The 22,074-nt window shown below is 30.1% G+C and overlaps 1 protein-coding gene and 1 pseudogene across 4 annotated transcripts in view; both read right to left on the bottom strand.

Moving 5' to 3' along the window:
• Nucleotides 1-18,687, bottom strand: part of LOC122272517 (afadin-like) — a 91,548-nt pseudogene extending 72,861 nt beyond the window's left edge. The window contains exons 1-3 of the transcript XR_015431216.1: nt 18,660-18,687; nt 18,449-18,564; nt 16,212-16,331 (exon numbers count right to left, since the gene is read on the bottom strand). The product of XR_015431216.1 is annotated as an afadin-like (transcript). The remainder of the gene's footprint in view (nt 1-16,211; nt 16,332-18,448; nt 18,565-18,659) is intronic.
• The window catches only part of LOC147816160 (citron Rho-interacting kinase-like), a 31,407-nt gene continuing 11,312 nt past the window's right edge, over nt 1,980-22,074 (bottom strand). For 2 of the 3 annotated variants that reach the window (XM_087158278.1, XM_087158279.1), the window contains one exon: nt 21,466-21,621. In XM_087158278.1, coding sequence (XP_087014404.1) covers nt 21,506-21,621 — 116 coding nt within the window. In that variant the 3' untranslated portion in view covers nt 21,466-21,505. Of the gene's footprint in view, nt 11,441-16,199; nt 16,332-18,448; nt 18,565-18,752; nt 18,861-19,717; nt 19,824-20,710; nt 20,957-21,457; nt 21,622-22,074 lie in introns of those variants that run through there. The other variant, XM_087158280.1, reaches the window with a different exon arrangement.

Here is a 22,074-nt window from a genome sequence, read left to right as displayed (position 1 = left end):
AAAATTACGTTTTAAGACATTTAATAAGGAATAAGAACGATTTTGTAGTTATAATTCAAAAGTTAAATCAAAAAACAATAGTGACTTAATTAAATATTACACTTCATGCTTCATTGGTGTTGTAGGAAATTCCGCCAATTCCAGGCATGAAAATTTTGCCCAAAAAATTTAAATAAAGTATATAAGACTAAATTTTAAATCAATAATTCGTAAAATATTCGAACTCAAAAAAGCTAACTTCACTTTCAACAAAAAAATCACGTTTTTCTGTATTCTTAAAATTAGAAAAAAGACATTAACACTAGGAAGACGGAAAATTAGTATATACCTACATTGCCCAAAAGCAGTCAAAATGACTGGATTGCGAATGCGTAAATAAATTTGTTTAAAATTAATTTTTAACATTTTTTATATTATTTACAGTTACATAACAAGTTATTAGTAAATATTAACAATAAAAATTTGTGTGGTACAAAAAGTCACAAAATTCTAAGAAATTGTGTCATTGTATACGTCATTGTTTTTCTAATTGAAATTAAAAGCAGTCAAAATGACTTTCATAGGCAATCTAGTGTTAATAAAATCAAATATGTTCAAAAAACTCAAAAAATAATAAATAAAAAATTATAATTAATAAAACACAAAGCGCAGAAAGTTTTAGAATTATAAAAAATTTCCAAAACAAAAAAAAAACTACAATTTAAACAAAAAAAAACTAGACTAAGCGTTGGAGTGTGCATAGTGATTAATTAATACATTACATTTGAGCTATTAGGATGCAACATTTGTGAGAACATAAAATTTTGTTTTGCCATTCAGGTTAAGTTTCGGCATTCACTCAAACCCTTTTGATATCCCATCGGCAGTTAATTAACGAATTCCCGTCTACAAATGGATGTTGTTTCCTCATCTACGAAGAAAAGTTTTACAACTGCTTGCTAAATTCTTGCTAAGCTACATGACACAAAAAATAAACACTCCCATTTAACATTAATATCTTAATGACAGGTTCTATACGGCAACCAAATTATTCTGTCAACTGCGATTTGTTGACAATAGTAAACAAAATAATGACACTATTTTATTTTGGTCAATCGTGTTTCAAAAAAAAAAAAAAGTACAATAGTTGGTATTTTCATATCTTTAAATTTCTAAGTCTTGAAAAGAAACCAAATTCATTTTTAAAGCATCAATTTTACATCCAAAAAAGCTGATTCTAAGAAAAACGAATTATAAAGTTTTAGAATTTTCAGGAGCAAGTATTCGATTGAAATAGTAAAAATAAATATAAATACGAATGTTAACTCTTAAAAATTTAAAAACAAAATTTGAAATTTTTGATGTTGAAAAAAAAATTAAAATGGGGTGGACAAGACAGTTTTTTCCTTAAAACTCTCGAACCAATACTTCCTCACTAGCGTTTCCTTCACTAAAAGTTTCGTTGTTCTTTTCTACCCTAGGATAGAAACCGCTTTTTGCCAGCATGGCTATCCTTACCCTGTAATAACTCTAGGGAAGAACAGATTTTCTACGTTATAGATTTGTCAAAACCTAAAAATGCAACAGTTGGCGATGGTCTCTTTTGTGAAAAATGGACATAACCCGTTCTTTCCCATTGGTCTTCACTTATCAAATAGGAAAATTAATATTTAGCAATTAAGTTGCATGGTTTAGATTTTCAACACTGTTGAACAGTAGGAAAGTAACATAAAACTAAATTTCAGCAGGAAAAAAAATGTTCTTATGTTTGATAGAAAATCAGCTTTATCTAGGCAGCGATAGTATACTTACAAGCTCACTTTTTATATTTATTTCTTTATACAGTTAACCATCCACTGAGTCTATTCTGATTCATAAAATGATGAAAAAGCTGTATTTTTCAATTCCATCCAATAATTAATATTTATTAAATTAGAAGATATAAAAAATATACATAATATGTAAACTAAAAAACTATAAAACACAAATACTCACGGTTTTCGGTGTTTTAGTTTCATTTCATTTCATCTCCTGGAAATTTCTATCCTTTTAGCATTTCTCAGAAGCATCCTCTCCCTAGCTATACATTTTCATGAGTTGCCCTGTCCTTGTTCAATCTCGATATTTGTTCCATCCAGTTCTTGCAGATATATTTATTTAGCAGACATAGAACTTGTCAATTTGTCACAAAATCATTTGTATTATCTGATACCAATTATTGTTCTTTTTGAATTAAAAAAAAGGTTTGCCAGAAAAATATTAAAGATTATCAGATATATATATATACAATTATATATTTACATTTTTTACAAACTTTACGTTGAATTCATTTACAATACGGAATAAAATTAATTCAACAAATTTTCACATTTTACTTATTGATACAATTCCTTTTAATTTACTTTCATGCTTTACAAACCTTTAACTTGGATTTATTTTACTGAAATTATTTTTCCTTATAACAAAAATTACTCAATAGAAAAATTCTACTATAATTTCTCTAGAACTTTTTCTCATTGGAAAAGATTTATTCATTTCGAAGACCATTCATTTCGAAGATATCGAAGATTCATTCGATTCATTTCGAAGATATCTAAATTTTGCTATTTATAATCAGTTATTGGTGTGTCCTCATTTGAAAAAGTGTTTATTTGATGGATAATGAAGACGGAACCCTAGATAATTATTTGAATAAACACAATTCAAAACTTCAATATTTCAATTTTTTTTCTCCCCCAAAATTAAAATTTTTATGAAAAAAATAAGATATACCTTTTCATCAGACTTTTTTTTTAAATAAAATATTTAAATTCTCTGTTTCCTTTCTTTCGATTAAAAATTTTTAAATGCTGAAGAAAGGTTTCTTTCGTCCTTTCTCCATTTTTTTTCTTCAGAATTTTAGAGCTGAAAAAGAAGGGTCATTTCAATATTCCCATTTTTTTACAAAAAAATTATATTCTTATTCACAGGGATTTCTTACATATTTTCAATTTTTAGCTTTCTTCCCAATCAATTTTCGTCATTTACATATAACACTGAAGAGCCAGAAAAATTGGTTCACTGATTTTGTTTAACCTTGATAATGCAGATGTTACATGACGTATCCAATTACTTCACAAGCGTCTGAAGGCAGATTATTCACTTAATGAATTTACTATATTTCCCACCACGGGAGTACTCAATGGCAGGTATGCATTTTTCAAAACAAAACATAGCCAATGTGTTAAATATTACTTGGACATTCAGACAGCCGAAGTAAGTGCTTTAACTCTGAAGATAATTCTTGAAGTGGGAAACAGTGTTACCAGGTTATTTTGCCGCCATCGTCTTAAATGAAGAGTGAGATTTTTCAAAAATATTGCTCTTCACAGATGAAAGAAAGAGCTCTGTTCAATTATCCACATTATTGTCCAAGAGTAACGATTTAGAAAAGATGAGGCGATGTTTTCTAAGCAAAACATCGCTGATATATGGAATAATACTTGGACATTTAGACAGCAAAAGTAAGTCTCAACTCTGAAGATAATTCTTGAAGTTGGAAACAGTGTTACCAGGCTATTTTGCCATCCTCTTAAATGAAGAATGAGATTTTTCAAAAATATTACTCTACACTGATTAAGGAAAGAGCTCTCTTCAAATGTCCACATTATTGTCCAAAAGAAAGCATTTAGAAAAGATGAGGCGATGTTTTCTAAGCAACACATCGCCGATAGATGGAATATTACTTGGACATTTAGACAGCAGAAGTAAGTCTCAACTCTGAAGATAATTCTTGAAGTGGGAAACAAAGTGTTACCAGGCTATTTTGCCATCCTGAGATTTCTCAAAAAAGTTACTCAGCACTGATGAAGGAAAGAGTGCTGTTCAAATGTCCACATTATTGTCCAAAAGAAAGCATTTAGAAAAGGTGAGGATATTTTCTAAGCAACACATCGCTGATAGATGAAATATTACTTGGACATTTAGACAGCCGAAGTAAATGTCTTACCTCTGAAGATAATTCTTGAAGTTGGAAACAGTGTTACCAGACTATTGTGCCATCCTCTTAAATGAAGAATGAGATTTCTCAAAAATATTGCTCGATTCTGATGAAGGAAAGAGCTCTCTTCAAATGTCCACATTATTGTCCAAAAGAAAGCATTTAGAAAAGATGAGGCGATGTTATCTAAGCAACACATCGCCGATAGATGGAATAATACTTGGACATTTAGATAGCAGAAGTAAGTCTCAACTCTGAAGATAATTCTTGAAGTGGGAAACAGTGTTACCAGACTACTGTGCCATCCTCTTAAAATGAAGAATGAGATTTCTCAAAAATATTGCTCGGCTCTGATGAAGGAAAGAGCGCTGTTCAAATGTCCACATTATTGTCCAAAAGAAAGCATTTAGAAAAGATGAGGCGATGTTTTCTAAGCTACACATTGCCGATAGATGGAATATTACTTGGACATTTAGACAGGAGAAGTAAGTCTCAACTCTGAAGATAATTCTTGAAGTGGGAAACAAAGTGTTACCAGGCTATTTTGTCATCCTGAGATTTCTCAAAAATGTTACTCAGCACTGATGAAGGAAAGAGCGCTGTTCAAATGTCCACATTATTGTCCAAAAGAAAGCATTTAGAAAAGATGAGGCGATGTTTTCTAAGCAACACATCGCCGATAGATGGAATATTACTTGGACATTTAGACAGCAGAAGTAAGTCTTAACTCTGAAGATAATTCTTGAAGTGGGAAACAGTGTTACCAGACTACTGTGCCATCCTCTTAAAATGAAGAATGAGATTTCTCAAAAATATTGCTCGGCTCTGATGAAGGAAAGAGCGCTGTTCAAATGTCCACATTATTGTCCAAAAGAAAGCATTTAGAAAAGATGAGGCGATGTTTTCTAAGCAACACATCGCCGATAGATGGAATATTGCTTGGACATTTAGACAGCAGAAGTAAGTCTCAACTCTGAAGATAATTCTTGAAGTGGGAAACAGTGTTACCAGACTACTGTGCCATCCTCTTAAAATGAAGAATGAGATTTCTCAAAAATATTGCTCGGCTCTGATGAAGGAAAGAGCGCTGTTCAAATGTCCACATTATTGTCCAAAAGAAAGCATTTAGAAAAGATGAGGCGATGTTTTCTAAGCTACACATTGCCGATAGATGGAATATTGCTTGGACATTTAGACAGCAGAAGTAAGTCTCAACTCTGAAGATAATTCTTGAAGTGGGAAACAGTGTTACCAGACTACTGTGCCATCCTCTTAAAATGAAGAATGAGATTTCTCAAAAATATTGCTCGGCTCTGATGAAGGAAAGAGCGCTGTTCAAATGTCCACATTATTGTCCAAAAGAAAGCATTTAGAAAAGATGAGGCGATGTTTTCTAAGCAACACATCGCCGATAGATGGAATATTGCTTGGACATTTAGACAGCAGAAGTAAGTCTCAACTCTGAAGATAATTCTTGAAGTGGGAAACAGTGTTACCAGACTACTGTGCCATCCTCTTAAAATGAAGAATGAGATTTCTCAAAAATATTGCTCGGCTCTGATGAAGGAAAGAGCGCTGTTCAAATGTCCACATTATTGTCCAAAAGAAAGCATTTAGAAAAGATGAGGCGATGTTTTCTAAGCAACACATCGCCGATAGATGGAATATTGCTTGGACATTTAGACAGCAGAAGTAAGTCTCAACTCTGAAGATAATTCTTGAAGTGGGAAACAGTGTTACCAGACTACTGTGCCATCCTCTTAAAATGAAGAATGAGATTTCTCAAAAATATTGCTCGGCTCTGATGAAGGAAAGAGCGCTGTTCAAATGTCCACATTATTGTCCAAAAGAAAGCATTTAGAAAAGATGAGGCGATGTTTTCTAAGCTACACATTGCCGATAGATGGAATATTACTTGGACATTTAGACAGGAGAAGTAAGTCTCAACTCTGAAGATAATTCTTGAAGTGGGAAACAAAGTGTTACCAGGCTATTTTGTCATCCTGAGATTTCTCAAAAATGTTACTCAGCACTGATGAAGGAAAGAGCGCTGTTCAAATGTCCACATTATTGTCCAAAAGAAAGCATTTAGAAAAGATGAGGCGATGTTTTCTAAGCAACACATCGCCGATAGATGGAATATTACTTGGGCATTTAGACAGCAGAAGTAAGTCTTAACTCTGAAGATAATTCTTGAAGTGGGAAACAGTGTTACCAGACTACTGTGCCATCCTCTTAAAATGAAGAATGAGATTTCTCAAAAATATTGCTCGGCTCTGATGAAGGAAAGAGCGCTGTTCAAATGTCCACATTATTGTCCAAAAGAAAGCATTTAGAAAAGATGAGGCGATGTTTTCTAAGCAACACATCGCCGATAGATGGAATATTGCTTGGACATTTAGACAGCAGAAGTAAGTCTCAACTCTGAAGATAATTCTTGAAGTGGGAAACAGTGTTACCAGACTACTGTGCCATCCTCTTAAAATGAAGAATGAGATTTCTCAAAAATATTGCTCGGCTCTGATGAAGGAAAGAGCGCTGTTCAAATGTCCACATTATTGTCCAAAAGAAAGCATTTAGAAAAGATGAGGCGATGTTTTCTAAGCTACACATTGCCGATAGATGGAATATTGCTTGGACATTTAGACAGCAGAAGTAAGTCTCAACTCTGAAGATAATTCTTGAAGTGGGAAACAGTGTTACCAGACTACTGTGCCATCCTCTTAAAATGAAGAATGAGATTTCTCAAAAATATTGCTCGGCTCTGATGAAGGAAAGAGCGCTGTTCAAATGTCCACATTATTGTCCAAAAGAAAGCATTTAGAAAAGATGAGGCGATGTTTTCTAAGCAACACATCGCCGATAGATGGAATATTGCTTGGACATTTAGACAGCAGAAGTAAGTCTCAACTCTGAAGATAATTCTTGAAGTGGGAAACAGTGTTACCAGACTACTGTGCCATCCTCTTAAAATGAAGAATGAGATTTCTCAAAAATATTGCTCGGCTCTGATGAAGGAAAGAGCGCTGTTCAAATGTCCACATTATTGTCCAAAAGAAAGCATTTAGAAAAGATGAGGCGATGTTTTCTAAGCAACACATCGCCGATAGATGGAATATTGCTTGGACATTTAGACAGCAGAAGTAAGTCTCAACTCTGAAGATAATTCTTGAAGTGGGAAACAGTGTTACCAGACTACTGTGCCATCCTCTTAAAATGAAGAATGAGATTTCTCAAAAATATTGCTCGGCTCTGATGAAGGAAAGAGCGCTGTTCAAATGTCCACATTATTGTCCAAAAGAAAGCATTTAGAAAAGATGAGGCGATGTTTTCTAAGCTACACATTGCCGATAGATGGAATATTACTTGGACATTTAGACAGGAGAAGTAAGTCTCAACTCTGAAGATAATTCTTGAAGTGGGAAACAAAGTGTTACCAGGCTATTTTGTCATCCTGAGATTTCTCAAAAATGTTACTCAGCACTGATGAAGGAAAGAGCGCTGTTCAAATGTCCACATTATTGTCCAAAAGAAAGCATTTAGAAAAGATGAGGCGATGTTTTCTAAGCAACACATCGCCGATAGATGGAATATTGCTTGGACATTTAGACAGCAGAAGTAAGTCTCAACTCTGAAGATAATTCTTGAAGTGGGAAACAGTGTTACCAGACTACTGTGCCATCCTCTTAAAATGAAGAATGAGATTTCTCAAAAATATTGCTCGGCTCTGATGAAGGAAAGAGCGCTGTTCAAATGTCCACATTATTGTCCAAAAGAAAGCATTTAGAAAAGATGAGGCGATGTTTTCTAAGCTACACATTGCCGATAGATGGAATATTGCTTGGACATTTAGACAGCAGAAGTAAGTCTCAACTCTGAAGATAATTCTTGAAGTGGGAAACAGTGTTACCAGACTACTGTGCCATCCTCTTAAAATGAAGAATGAGATTTCTCAAAAATATTGCTCGGCTCTGATGAAGGAAAGAGCGCTGTTCAAATGTCCACATTATTGTCCAAAAGAAAGCATTTAGAAAAGATGAGGCGATGTTTTCTAAGCAACACATCGCCGATAGATGGAATATTGCTTGGACATTTAGACAGCAGAAGTAAGTCTCAACTCTGAAGATAATTCTTGAAGTGGGAAACAGTGTTACCAGACTACTGTGCCATCCTCTTAAAATGAAGAATGAGATTTCTCAAAAATATTGCTCGGCTCTGATGAAGGAAAGAGCGCTGTTCAAATGTCCACATTATTGTCCAAAAGAAAGCATTTAGAAAAGATGAGGCGATGTTTTCTAAGCAACACATCGCCGATAGATGGAATATTGCTTGGACATTTAGACAGCAGAAGTAAGTCTCAACTCTGAAGATAATTCTTGAAGTGGGAAACAGTGTTACCAGACTACTGTGCCATCCTCTTAAAATGAAGAATGAGATTTCTCAAAAATATTGCTCGGCTCTGATGAAGGAAAGAGCGCTGTTCAAATGTCCACATTATTGTCCAAAAGAAAGCATTTAGAAAAGATGAGGCGATGTTTTCTAAGCAACACATCGCCGATAGATGGAATATTGCTTGGACATTTAGACAGCAGAAGTAAGTCTCAACTCTGAAGATAATTCTTGAAGTGGGAAACAAAGTGTTACCAGGCTATTTTGCCATCCTGAGATTTCTCAAAAATGTTACTCAGCACTGATGAAGGAAAGAGTGCTGTTCAAATGTCCACATTATTGTCCAAAAGAAAGCATTTAGAAAAGATGAGGCGATGTTTTCTAAGCAAAACTAAATCCCGAGTGCTTTTAAATCTTTTAGTTACATTCATATCTCGTGAAATTCATTTAATGAGGGATGCACAATTGTAGCAGCATTTGATTTTGCTTGATATGGTGTATTGCTCACGGCAGCGGGCATCCAAGTTCTTCATCTAGTGACTCTGCCCTTAGGAGACTGAGACTTGACGTTAGGAAGTGTTGGTGAGGATGACGGCTTGGAACATCAAGGTGTTATCTAGGCCACGTTTACTCCCGAGTCGAAGATCACCCTAATGTTCATTTCCTCTCCTCTGGAGTATGCAGCATTTGGGTAGCGTTTATTTTTCCTTTTCACATTGGAAAAAGAGCTAAGGCATAGAACTTTTCAGGCAACGTGATTGGTCATTGCAAGTTGCCTGCAGATGTCCGAACTCGTATCTTCCGACTGGGGTGTCGTCATTATTGATTTATTAGAATTCATAAATTATTCTTTAACGAGTCGTATTTTCTAAGATGATTATGAAAATTGGAAGGTTCATTTAAGTTGGTTGATCATAAGGTTTGCTGATTCACTTTTTGAATTGTTTAACTTTGTGGAGAAATGGAGGTAGTTTTCTTGTAGGCTTTTGAGCTGTCTGCTTCTGAGTGACTTTCACTAGTGAGAGTTGTTGAGAGTCAGTTGATATTGTAGCAGCTAATGTTGGGGAATCAGAGGGGATTTCATGTTGAGTTGTCACTCATTGGAGAATTTATTGGCAGAGCAAAAGAGATGGCTGAGAATTTGGAGTGATTTAGATTCCCGTAGTAACTGGTAAACATTTTTCTTTATCTTTTTTTTGCAGTAGTAGATTTGGTAATTTCAGTTTGTTTTCTCTGAGCTAGAAAGTTTTTTAATACTTCCAGAAATGGCACTTTCATAGACAGTACAATCAGATTCAGGGGCAATGGGAGCTAATTCCTTACAGTTGTACTGTTTGACAAATTTTTGATGGATTGATTTCCCATCTCCAAGCAATTGTTTTTTAATGCACAGATTAATTAAGTAGAAGATAGCTTATTTAGGTAGAATTCACTAGTCGCCTGCTTTTTTCAGCAATCTAGTCTAAATATCCCTCCATTTCTCACACCTAATAATGACTGAGTCCATTTAATCTACTGAGAATTTGAGCAGAATTCAGGTGTCCCAGATCCGTTTCGGAAACATTTTTCGCATGAGTTGGCTCATGGTTGCAGTAGAACATCCAGTTACCTTCGTTGTCGAAACATTGGGTAGTTGTGATCAATGAGAGATCAATTTCAACAAACTTATGCTGTTAAATTCCAGACTTATTCCTAGAACCAACTTGTAGTAGCTTCTTTAACGTGTGATATTCCATTCTATGGCATAATTGTTTACATGTCTGGGAATAGATACTGGACACGAATGGATTTGGTTGATCAAACAATAATCTTATAGTACTCGCTCAGAAGGGAGTTTCATAAATAGATATTCACTTTTTCTGGCTAGGTTCAATTTTAAATGTAGTTGTACTAGGAGGATGAAGGGGAAATGCTTTGCAGTGCTTGGCTTTAAATCCTTATCTACTTTATCATTTTATATAGGCAATGCTGATCATGTGACACACCTCTGTCATATGCATAAGCATACTTGTACCAATTTTCAGGCTCTTCAGTGAATATTTTACTTGTTCTGTATTTAAGTGGGTCAAAAGTCATTAAAGTTAAATCTTTAGGAATACCCACAATACAAATTAAATCTCATTTCACTCATTGTTGTTACTACCTTCATTTAGCTCCCCTAATCGATGCTCATTAAAATAAGAATGCAATAGTTATTCCATACTATCACCATTAAGCGCATTTCACCTGTTCGATGCATGGTTTCCAAACCACAGATGATGTCATCCAACAGATGATGTCATCCTAATCTTAATGCGAATTTATTTTGAAATAAGCTTTTGTGACGTAAGACTTCAGGTTTTCGACAAGAGCGATTTGATAAATAAATTTAATAAATTTTGGGCATAGTTTAAAGATGATTTTTTATTTATTAATGTAAAACATTTTAAAACATAGAAAACAGATCATTTTTTTCCATCAGGGAATTTTGCGAAATAATTTATACATTGTTAAAAGTTAGAGTTTCCTTAAAACTTCCTAACGAATGCTACAATAGTGTTGTATAATATGAATTTGACTTCTAATTCAGTGTTTTAAATCTCCCATCCCCAGAACATATATATTTCTACCTGTTCAGAAATACTCTATAAGCATGGAATTTCTTGTTTCCACCCAAACAATAAGTCAGTTTAGGGGTTTGGTTGCATTTCCCTGTTTTCCAGTTGTCTCTCTCAACGCTGAATATTACCAAAACTGTGGAGGATAAGCTCTGCAAGTTAAAGCACTATAAGACTAAGCCTTACACTTCCACATCTTATTCTGTGCTTTATGCCACCCACCCCTTGAACATAAATATTTCAGACTGTTCAATGAGACTGCATAAACATGTCACTGCTTGCTTTCCTCCCTATCACTTAACACAGTTTAGAAGTAATGTTGTAAATAGTTGTAAGAAAATAGTTATTAGAAACTGTTTTACAATTAATTTACTTATTTTCTAGATTAATATTTTTTTCAAGTTCAAGAACACATAATTGGTATCAAATATGACAAAAAAAAATGGACAAAAAGAAACAAACTTGTTCAGGCTGCATCAAAAAACTTGGAAAACCACTGAAAAAAATAAAATATTTTTAGTTATAGTAAAAGAAGCCCGAGAAATAAATTTTAAAGTAATTAAAAAAATTCTAATTACTTTAAAAATTAAAGTAATTAAAGATTATAAATTATCTTTTTGTAGCAAATAATTGTTCCATACTTTTCATTTAATTTATTCAAGCATTTCTTGAGAAAATAAGAGCTCTCAAATAAAAAAATAAAAGAATATAAAGAGAAATTTTTTTTCTCTGCGACAAACTAATTGTTTTTCAATGCTTTTTTCCGATTATAATTATCGTTGTTATCTGACGTTTCATCAAATTATAGTGTTAAAAAAAATCACCCAAATTGATTAATCTTTCCAATACTTTTAAAGTTATTCAAACTTTAATACTTAAAAACATTATACCACTTTCAAAAATAATAACACACGCAATCACTACAATGTTTTTTAAATTGATTATTATTTTTTAAATGTATTTTATTATAAGCTTATTGCTGTGTTAATAAATTTTAATCAGTAAGCATGTCATTTTGAAAATCTTATAATTCATTTGAATTTTTCAGAATACAAATAAAGAAAGTGGAAATTTAATGTCTTTACACAAACATCATCTGTAAAGAATAGTTATTTAATATGGACTATATTTTTCAATAAACATGATAGTAAGGAACATACAATTTATTCCTAGCTCTAAAAGACAATCTTCACAATTTATTGCAAATATATTAGAATGAATTTTTAAAAAGAAATAATCCTATTATGGCAAAGTAGGTGTTTCACATTGTTTTTATCTTATTGCCTGACTTTCTTTAAGTGAGCAAGTTATTCCACATTGAAATATTTATAACTCTGCAAATTAGATATAATTGTTATAACTTTAATGTTAGTTAAAAAAAAAACTATTAAAAAAGTGTGAAATAAATTTTGAATTCAGCCTCTTTTTCAGTTGTTAATAATACATTTTTAATCCATATTTAATGATTTTTACACGTTCGCATTTACAATGAATTAAATCAGTTTTTTAACGCAGTATTAGTTTTAATATAGAATTGTTATGATTTATTTATAACATTTTATCTATAATAACTTCTTTTAAAATTTAACTACTAATAAAATGAAAGTTTTCCATTTTAAAAAAAAAAAATTAATTTAAATAAAATGTATGGATTTAAATAGAATAACTGGATTATATTTTATTACCAAAAAAAGTATCCCCAACCCTGATTTCAAGAATGAGATAGCATAGTTTAGAGTAATTCTTAAGAATCATTAGACCAATTTCATTCCAGTTTCGTATTTAGCTATTACATTCATTAAAATGTGAAAATTAGCATTTTGTTGACTTTTGAGAATCTTTAAATAAAACAATAAAAATAAATATTCATGAAAATTTATCTTTTGCATGGAATTATCATTGGAGAAATTAATTTAATGATTGGGAAAAAAATGTTTTCAATTGCTATAAGTTCTCGAGATATTGCGAAATATGAAGAAAGTATAATTGGCATTAAGAGAACGCCATAGCAAGGGAGAAATTTCTCATCATAAATTTTCTTTGACATCCATGACTAATTTAAACTTTAAAGTACAGAAAAAGTGAGTTCAGTCTAACCTGGAGTAAGCCATGAAGTTTCGAATACTGAAAAAAAATTCTTAAAATATCAGAATGAAAATAAAGGAGAAGATAAACTTAGAATTACACAATAGAGAAATTCTCTTCCAAAAATTAGTTTGCATTTTAATATTTTTAACTTTTTTTCAGAGATCCTAGATTCTCCAGGTTTTTCAGATAAAAATCTTAAAATTTCCAGGTTTTTGTTTCTTTTTTCTTATAAAGTGTACAAGAAAGGTGTCTATATAATAAAATATTTTATTCAAAATGTTATTTCTTTAACATTTCATCTTGAAAAAAATAATTTATTTTGACAATTTGGCAAGATTTTTTTACTTATTTTTTAATGTTCTGGTACAAAATTTTGAATCAAAAGTCATATATTGACCAACAAAAGAGTAAAATTAAATATTAATATATAGTTGGTTGTTAAAAACAACTCTTTTTTTTTAAATTAAAATATGTTATAAAACGTTAAAATGAAATAGAAAAAATTAGCATTAATGCAACAATTGTAACGATTTGTTGACAAACATTGCTGTTAGAGATTGTAAAAAAATGTGTGATTGGTTGATTTGCTGAGAAAAAATAATTCACAGATTTCTTTGAATGGGTGTGAAAAAGCTTTCAGAAAAGCTTTAGAAAAAAAAACTATCTCATGATGATAATGATTTGTTACAATTAGGGTGAAGTTCCTCAAAAATTATTATGCATCAGTTGAAGAAAATGTTGAAACTTCTGGTGTTGTCTGCTTAAAAAATGGCTGCAGAAGTTGAACAAAGTACGTGACGTGGAAGATGATAAAACAGAACCACAACCAGCACCAACATTTGTGAAAAGTCTCAACGCCTTTGAAACAATAAGGAACTTTCTGTATTCACTCAAACTAACAGAAAATTAACATAATTTTTTTCAATTATGAAGTCTATTACTTTTCATAAATTTTAGTCATTATTTGATACTTTATGTTGACCCACATTAATCATTTTCCTGTATTTATCATTCACAATAAATGGCCTCATGGAAAATGGTTTTACTGTATAAGTAAATAACCAGGTATAAGTAAATAACTTATACAGTAATAATTTACTGTATAAGTAAACCCTTTTGATCCAGCAACCCTGTTAATAAATAAAAGAAATTAATACTTAGTGAAACAACTGCCTGAAACTGCTTAGAAAACAAACATTACAGTATATTTCTGAATACAACCCCATCCATGTATAAGCTGAAGAGTCTGTTTTTCATTTGAAGATTTTCCCAAAATTTGAAACTCGAATGTAAGCTAGCGTAAAAAAATAAGGCATGCTACGCTTAAAAATAAAAATTTACTCTTTCTCTTGTAGTAATGGTAGATCTAGTAATGGTTGCACAGATGTTAAAAGCACATTGTGTGTGGTGGATTTCCAGAATTAATAATTAGAAGATTAAAAAATTATATACCTATCTAATTGTCCTTCTTATGCTTTTCTTTTTAATTTTTCATGATTAGGTACTCTGTTTTCAGCTATTATTTTATGTATTTTTATGTTTTGTTTGCACCTTTTGAGATATTTACTGATTATCGGTGATGCTTGACAAAAGGAGAAGTATTTCTTTCAGCCATGTCCTCCTGAAATTTTTCAAAGTCAGGGAAACAATTACAAGCCAATCCCCTAACTTTAGCTTTCAAATATTTGCTAAAAATTCTTAGCCTACATTAGAAATATGAATAAAAATAGGGTAAAATTTTAGAAAAGGTAACAGAAGCTAATTGGTCAGAGAAAAATGTTCATATCTCCATAAATATTTACACTAGGCTTACGAAACTTTGTGCAATTATAGCATATAATAACCAAAGTAACTGTTGCAAGTTACAAATTTCTTACTACATTTTTTGGCATATTACAAGTTACAGTACACAAAAACACAATTTTCCATTTGCAATTTATTATTAATCTCTCAAACCTCTAATAGCTTTCCACATCATTGATATGTATGAGAAATCACATATACTAAACATCTCTAGATTTACAAAATGATTCTCGAAGAATTTTTCAAGAAATATGAAAAAATGTATTAGCATTGTAGTGTTTCCATTATTTTGCCCACCCCATATACATTATATATATGCTACTTTAACTTGACTCCAAAGTTGAGGAACACTAAATTCTGTGAATTAAGTCAAGGCTAAAAAATTAAAAAGTAAGATGGAATTAAGTGAGCACTATAATTGTTCTAAAGGGAAAAAAGAGTGATAATATCAGCTGAATATAGCAAAAGTGGAATGTAGCAAATATTAATCAAAGTGCAAATTTCAAATAATAAGTTAAAAGCACTCAAATACAGAAATAACTGAGAAGCATATAATTCACTACAAATGGAATCAACTGGGTCATGTTATATACAATTAACAAGATTCATTAACTCAAAGTATTACATTGTTTAGGTACAACAGTTTGAGGCACATGGCAGCCCATTATAAGTGGCATTTACAGACCCTATTATAAAGGATGTCAAAGTAAGGCAATTGTCGGATTGCAAAGGAGAATATTGATTTAAGCTAAATATGAGCACACTGCATATAGCCTATAACTGGCGAAAGGAAATGTTTGAACTAATCAAAAGTTAAATTACAATACAACTGATACTAAATAATACAACTGAGTAAAATTATTTTTTATTTTAGAATTGGTAACTTTGATTGCTTTTAATAAAGCTTGTATTAAGGAGGCAGCTTTCTGAATACTTTAAAATTTAAAGATGGGCTGTAATATGGTGATATTTTGCAGAAATAACTGAGTGGTCAAATTTGTATAATAATTTATCAAGTATTGTATTTTCATTTAATAACATATTACAATTCTCCTTTTCACTATGGGGAAGCATCCAAATTGTAATATGTAACCAAGTTTATGATTCAATAGCTGAAGGGTTAAATGAGATTCTATATTCAAGATAAAATATTTAACACGACTAAGATACTTATTCAAATCTACGGTGGTAGAACCAGTGTTCATTTATAGACAAAATTGTCTCAATGGTTCCGAATTTAGAAAAATTATAAATTTTATTTTTATTAAATATTTGAAAATTTTAATTTCTTTAATAAACACACAATCCAATACTACATGTTGCTTTCTCTCTCCACAAAAGTTGTAAGAAAGTATTAGGCGTACCTACACGCATACCATGTGCACCGCAAGCGATCCACAAGGCTTCTGGAAGATGAGGTGTATCTTTTGAGCTGTGAGCCAAACATTTTCAACACATGAAGCCAAAACAGTTGGTAATCCATATGATGGTACTTTCTGAAAAAGTAAAATGCAACTACTTAACTTTTTATTCTATTTAATCTTAAAATAACATAATTAATCTTATTACGCCCCTACACCTTAGATATGTTCAAAATTTAGTGCATTTACTTACATAGTTCATAATTTTCATATTGTCTTATATAAAACAACTAATTGAACAGAGTCATAATTACATAAGTTAACACAACCACGTAAATTTATGTGATTTCAATTCTGTATTATGTAATTTTTCTGCATTATGTAATTTAATTTTAATTATATAATTTTAATAATTAAGTCAGAGCTGTCCTACTTTTAGCAAAAATGAATTCAGCTTTATAAATAAATAATGACTGAATGCTTAGAGACGCCTCAGTAGTGCTTAAAGACGTTATCAACTAGTCTTAATTAATAAAGAAAATAATATGTGTATAATATTTTGCAATTAAAACAAGTTTTCAACATTTTATTTTCATTAAAAAAAATTCGTTAAATTAGATTTCTAAGTTTTTTGTGTGGAAAGAGTGTACTATTTGACCATTTTCAGTGTTTAATTTTAAAATAATATATTTATTATTTATTTCATATTTGTGTTTAACATGTTTCAGTTGCAGAAAAATTTTGTAAGTTTTAAGTCACGGTTCACAGATTTTTTGTTTTCAACTGATTTCTATCTTTATCTCTAACATATATTTCAGAGTATAAAAAATTATAAAATATTTCCTAATATTTTTTTTTTCATTTAAGGTTACTTCATATTTTAATCACATTGCATTATAATACACTAGTTTTTAAAATTACATCTTACTTGAACGTTAAATGATTAATGTATTTTATTAAATACTTAAATATCAATTACCTTTTACTTACAGTAATGAAAAAATATTACTAAATTTCTAAATTATTTAAATATTAAGAAAATTTTTGAATGAACTTTTTCAGTATGGATCATTAAAATGGATAATAATGCAAAAAGAAAATAAAAACTGTCAAAAAATTAAGGCAAAACTTTTATTCAATTTCTAAAAAAGAAAAAAATAATTATTTATTGATAAGCAGCATGGTACTTTTTCTTTTTGTACACACAATTAAATTCTGTTTTATTTGTCTGGAAGAAAAACTGCTTCAAAAGAACTAAGAGAGAAAATCGTAAATTCAAACAAATTTAAAAAGAAAAAAAAGATAGTTAAATATACTTGTGCCTTGTAACTTTAGCAAACATGGATTTATTGCCTGTGTCGGCGTAATTAAAAAGTACCAACAGCACTTAAGTTTATACAGACAGAAAAATAAAGTTTCAATGGTAAACCAAAGGAATAAAAAGTTTCAAGCTAGATTATCTTTCTTTAAAGTTATAAATTTATAGTGCTGTTTGATGCATCTCATAAAAGATTGAAATAAAAATAAAATAAATAAGAAACACCACAACTGATAACATTTAAAAATGTTAAAAATAAACTAAGGAAGGTGCTGAATTGACCAAAATAAAATCACCTAAATAACTTTTGATCAAGTACTCAGAGTTTAACAAATAAAAGCGATATCCTGATAGTTCAAAATGTTTGTACAATAAATAGTAATAATTATTGATTAAACTGAAAATTAGACAAAAAAATATAAAGTTTCCAATTTTTAAGTTTTGATGACACTAATAAGATGTACACACATTTTTAAATTAAACGAAATTTGGATATTATCTATAAGTTTTTTTTTCTTCCCTGCTTCTATAAAACAAGTCATAAAACATCTACAATTTTCATTCTTGATGTTCTGATAAATGTGACCAGTTAATTAAGAAAATCAATAATACTCTAAGAACGGCGCATAACACCACTTATACGCTTATGCTAACACCATAGTTTTGTCCGCAAAGACTATAAAATATTTAATAAAATAAGTAGATCTTTTAATGCATGGTGCTATTAATGCTAATACAAAAAGTAATTAGAAATCAATAAAACATCATTACAATAACTATATGGAAAAATATCAACCCCATTCAAAACTATAAAAAAAACAATTTAAAGTATGTATTCGAATCATACACCAAATTTACATTTTTTTTTATTTTATACTCCTATCAACACATAGATAATTTTGAAAATGTTTTTTACTTAATGTTATAAACATACCTGAGTATTATTGTTGGTAATATCAGATGTCTTAACAACAGGATCTTGCTGTAGTAAAAGCAATCGACCACATATGTTTAACAGTATACTTTCATCTCCTTTTCGTGGCCATCTCACTTAAAATAAAGATAAAAATAATTAAGATTAGATTATTAGATTTAAAATAAGATTTTTTTTTAAAAATAAGCTTTAAAATTTGAGAATCAATTACATGCTAGGGCCACATAATGGACATTCATTGGAATTTAGCAGCTATAAACTTCTAAGCAATATATTAAGGAATTTTTCTGAATACAATTAATACCTGTTTCTGTACATAAAGAAGTTAAAATAGCAGAAATCACACAAGCAGGATGGAACACTAAATTTGAAACATCAAGTTCTAAGGGCCTAGTGACTTGTAGCACACTACCTGAAATTAAACATTAATCACTTTTTTTAAACAAATATCTTATTTATTCAAAATATAATTTTTTTGTGATCATAACAAAGTAAACCTATAAACAAAGATTAAACTATTCATTTAGTAAATAAAGTGTAAAGAAATCAGAAACAAACATTTCCTATTTAGGAAAAATTGCACTCCTATTTGGTGATTGAGAAATTACTTTTTAAACCTTCATTCTAAATTTTAAGACAAAATGTAAAAGGAAACAATACTTTTATGAAGCAAATGACTAAATAATGGAACTAAAATATTTTTCCTGTTTTCTGTTTTAGATTAAAACAAGTTAAAAAAAATAAAACACAAAAATTAAAACTTATTTAATGACAATATTGGAAGATTTTAAAACTTTTTGTATTTCCTTTTTATTCTCTTTTTTTCATTTTTCCAGAACAGTAAATTTAATTTAGCATGGCAGTACAAAAAGTTTTACAAATCATTTAAAATTTTTACCAGCTATTTACAGCTAGAGTTCAATTTCAGAGACAGCTCATACTTACTTAGAGGTTACATTTATTACGTAAAACTATCCATTCATATTGTTTTCAGATAAATATTTTTTATAAGTCCTGGAGATTGGAATTTTGGCTAAATAAAAGCACAATGGACTATACGTAAATCAGTTTGAAGAAACAAATTTTGGGGAAATTTAAAAATGCGATGAATCAATGTATTGCCCCAAGGACCTCAATCTTAATTTGTGCGGGAAAATTTTAAAACAGCCTTGAAATAGTGATTCCAATTTAAAAACTGTAACATAATTTATATATAGGTTAAACAGCTTAGGTGAAAGGATAAAGTTATGTACTTTTTACTTAACTTACTTTATGACTACTGTCCACTTCTGAAAGGCTTATTTCAGCTGCTTTTTCCAAAACAGATACCCACATTTGCTTTTCATTTAAGTTAGATGTCATGATATACAAGATCCTAAAATGAACAAGCAATAAGAATAAGAAAAAGGAAATGATTTTTTAAAAAAGCGAGAAAGAAAGAGATAATACATTAGATTAAATTACTAACATTGGAAACGCTGGAGCAATACATGCTAAATTGAATGCAAAAAATAATACCAATAATTTTAACAAAAAAATTGAGCAGCACATAAAATTTGTATAGAATTTAACAATGAAGTTTAATAGACATAACATTATTAGAAGCATGTTACTTGAATAATGAAAATAAGAAATAACTTTAAAACTTGCATCATCAAGATGATCAAAAAATATTTTTAAGAAAACAGAGTAGGAAAAAGTTGTCTAAGATCTAATCATGAATTTCTCAGAGAAAGGAAAAAAAATTTAAACTTGCAATTTTAATCAAAATTTCAAAAAAAATTTCTTCAATATTTTTTACAAAAATTTAAAAATACATAGTAGAATCATTGATAACTTGGTCATAAAAGTGTCGTAAAAAAGATAGCTTGAGAAACAAAGAACTGAACTATAGCTAGATTGATGAAACTTCAGCTAATACATGAAGTAACAAAATTAAAAAATGCTAGAAACTATTTCTAATGCAACAACAAAAAATCAATGAAAAAAGAGAAGATAACACTGATTGACACTTTAGGTATTACAAACCGTACTATATTAGACATGATGCTCCACGAGCCTTGTGACCTTGATCAAATTACAGTTGATAATTTACATTTCAGTTACTATGGAAAACATTCTGATGAGAATTATATATTGCTTTTAATCTAATTATTCTGAAACATTTCAACAAATAATGATGAAGTAAGATTTTATTTATGTTAACTTTTATAAAACTTTCAGAATTTAAAATTCCAACAATTGAAAACACCTGAAAATTACCTTTTAGGCCAGCATGTAGTGTGGGGAAATGATTCAACTTTCAGAACAAATGGTAAATCTGAATTGGCTGCATAAGGAAGTTCAGTAGCAGAAACTGAACTTGATACTGTGATCGATGCTTTATCTGACGAAAAGTCTATTTCCAGTAAAGCTTCATCAGGGTCTTTCTCCTCTGCAGTTTCAAATATGTAAAGAACACTATCTTCAAAGCGCATATATCTTCGATCCCAGCCATGTTTGTTAATTCTAAGAAAAATACAAATAATTGTATTAAATGAATGTAAGTAATTAAAGGATAAATTATGTTCAATTTTGGTTTATATTCGAATGTTTATTCAGGTGTTCTTAGGTATTGTTCAAGAACAATTCAGAAGTTCATTTTATTACTTTTTACTACGAAAAACTAAAATAACAGTTAAAGAAATAAATTTGTAAACTAACAGAAATATAATAGATACAAACTTGAAATATACAATGTTTAACTTATTACGACCTTGTATACTAAACCATAACATTTGATGAAAATTTAAACAAAATTTTAAAGTAAATAACTTAAGGAATTCATTTAGCAGTTGGTCTGGCAGAAATAAAGTAGATTTGTCTTGTAATTACTATGCAAAATTAATACAGTAGTTCACTTTTAGCATAATAGTCCAAGTTTTAACTATTCATTAATTCACAATTGTTTGTTTGGAGCTACTGTATTGTGAAAAAACCAAATGTAAATAGTACTAAGTTTACACTTACTTTGGCACTTTTATCCATCCTTCTGATATGTTTGGAATTTCTTCAACTTTATCGACTGACAGAATTTCTTACAGCAGTTTTGAAATGCTGCATGAAACCTGACGGTAATCCACAGGTTTTTGGCAATGATGAAGCACATTTCGGATGACATTCTAACAGACATTCTACAAAAGTAAAAATAATAAATTAGGAAAAAATTAATATCGTATAATGAATAAGACTTAAAAATTATATTATCTAATCTATAAATTACATTTCAGGTAATAAAAAAGAAATTGATCAGGCATGTATTTTTTTATCTTACATGCATCACCAGATATTTAACTCCTTAATTAGAAATAACATTTAAGTGCCCCTTCTAATTTTAATAATAATGAACAGATAAGTGGCACCAAAATAGAAAGGAAAAAAATTGACCTAATAAGGTAGACTTAAATGTTACTGAATTATGTAATTAAATATTTAATAAACAAAGTAAGCTTAATCTTTTTTACTGAAATGCGAAACTCAGAAATTTGAAATGTGAAAGGCTTTGTTACATTTATGGCTATTACTTAATATTTTCAAATATGTAGTGAACATTCAAAAAAGGATGTTTTAAGACTAAAGGTCTCTTT

Source organism: Parasteatoda tepidariorum, chromosome 2 (assembly GCF_982258835.1).
Source record: "Parasteatoda tepidariorum strain Cologne lab strain chromosome 2, Ptep-v5.0, whole genome shotgun sequence".
In the NCBI taxonomy this organism is placed as follows: domain Eukaryota; kingdom Metazoa; phylum Arthropoda; class Arachnida; order Araneae; family Theridiidae; genus Parasteatoda; species Parasteatoda tepidariorum.
This window is presented reverse-complemented; position numbering and strand designations above follow the sequence as displayed.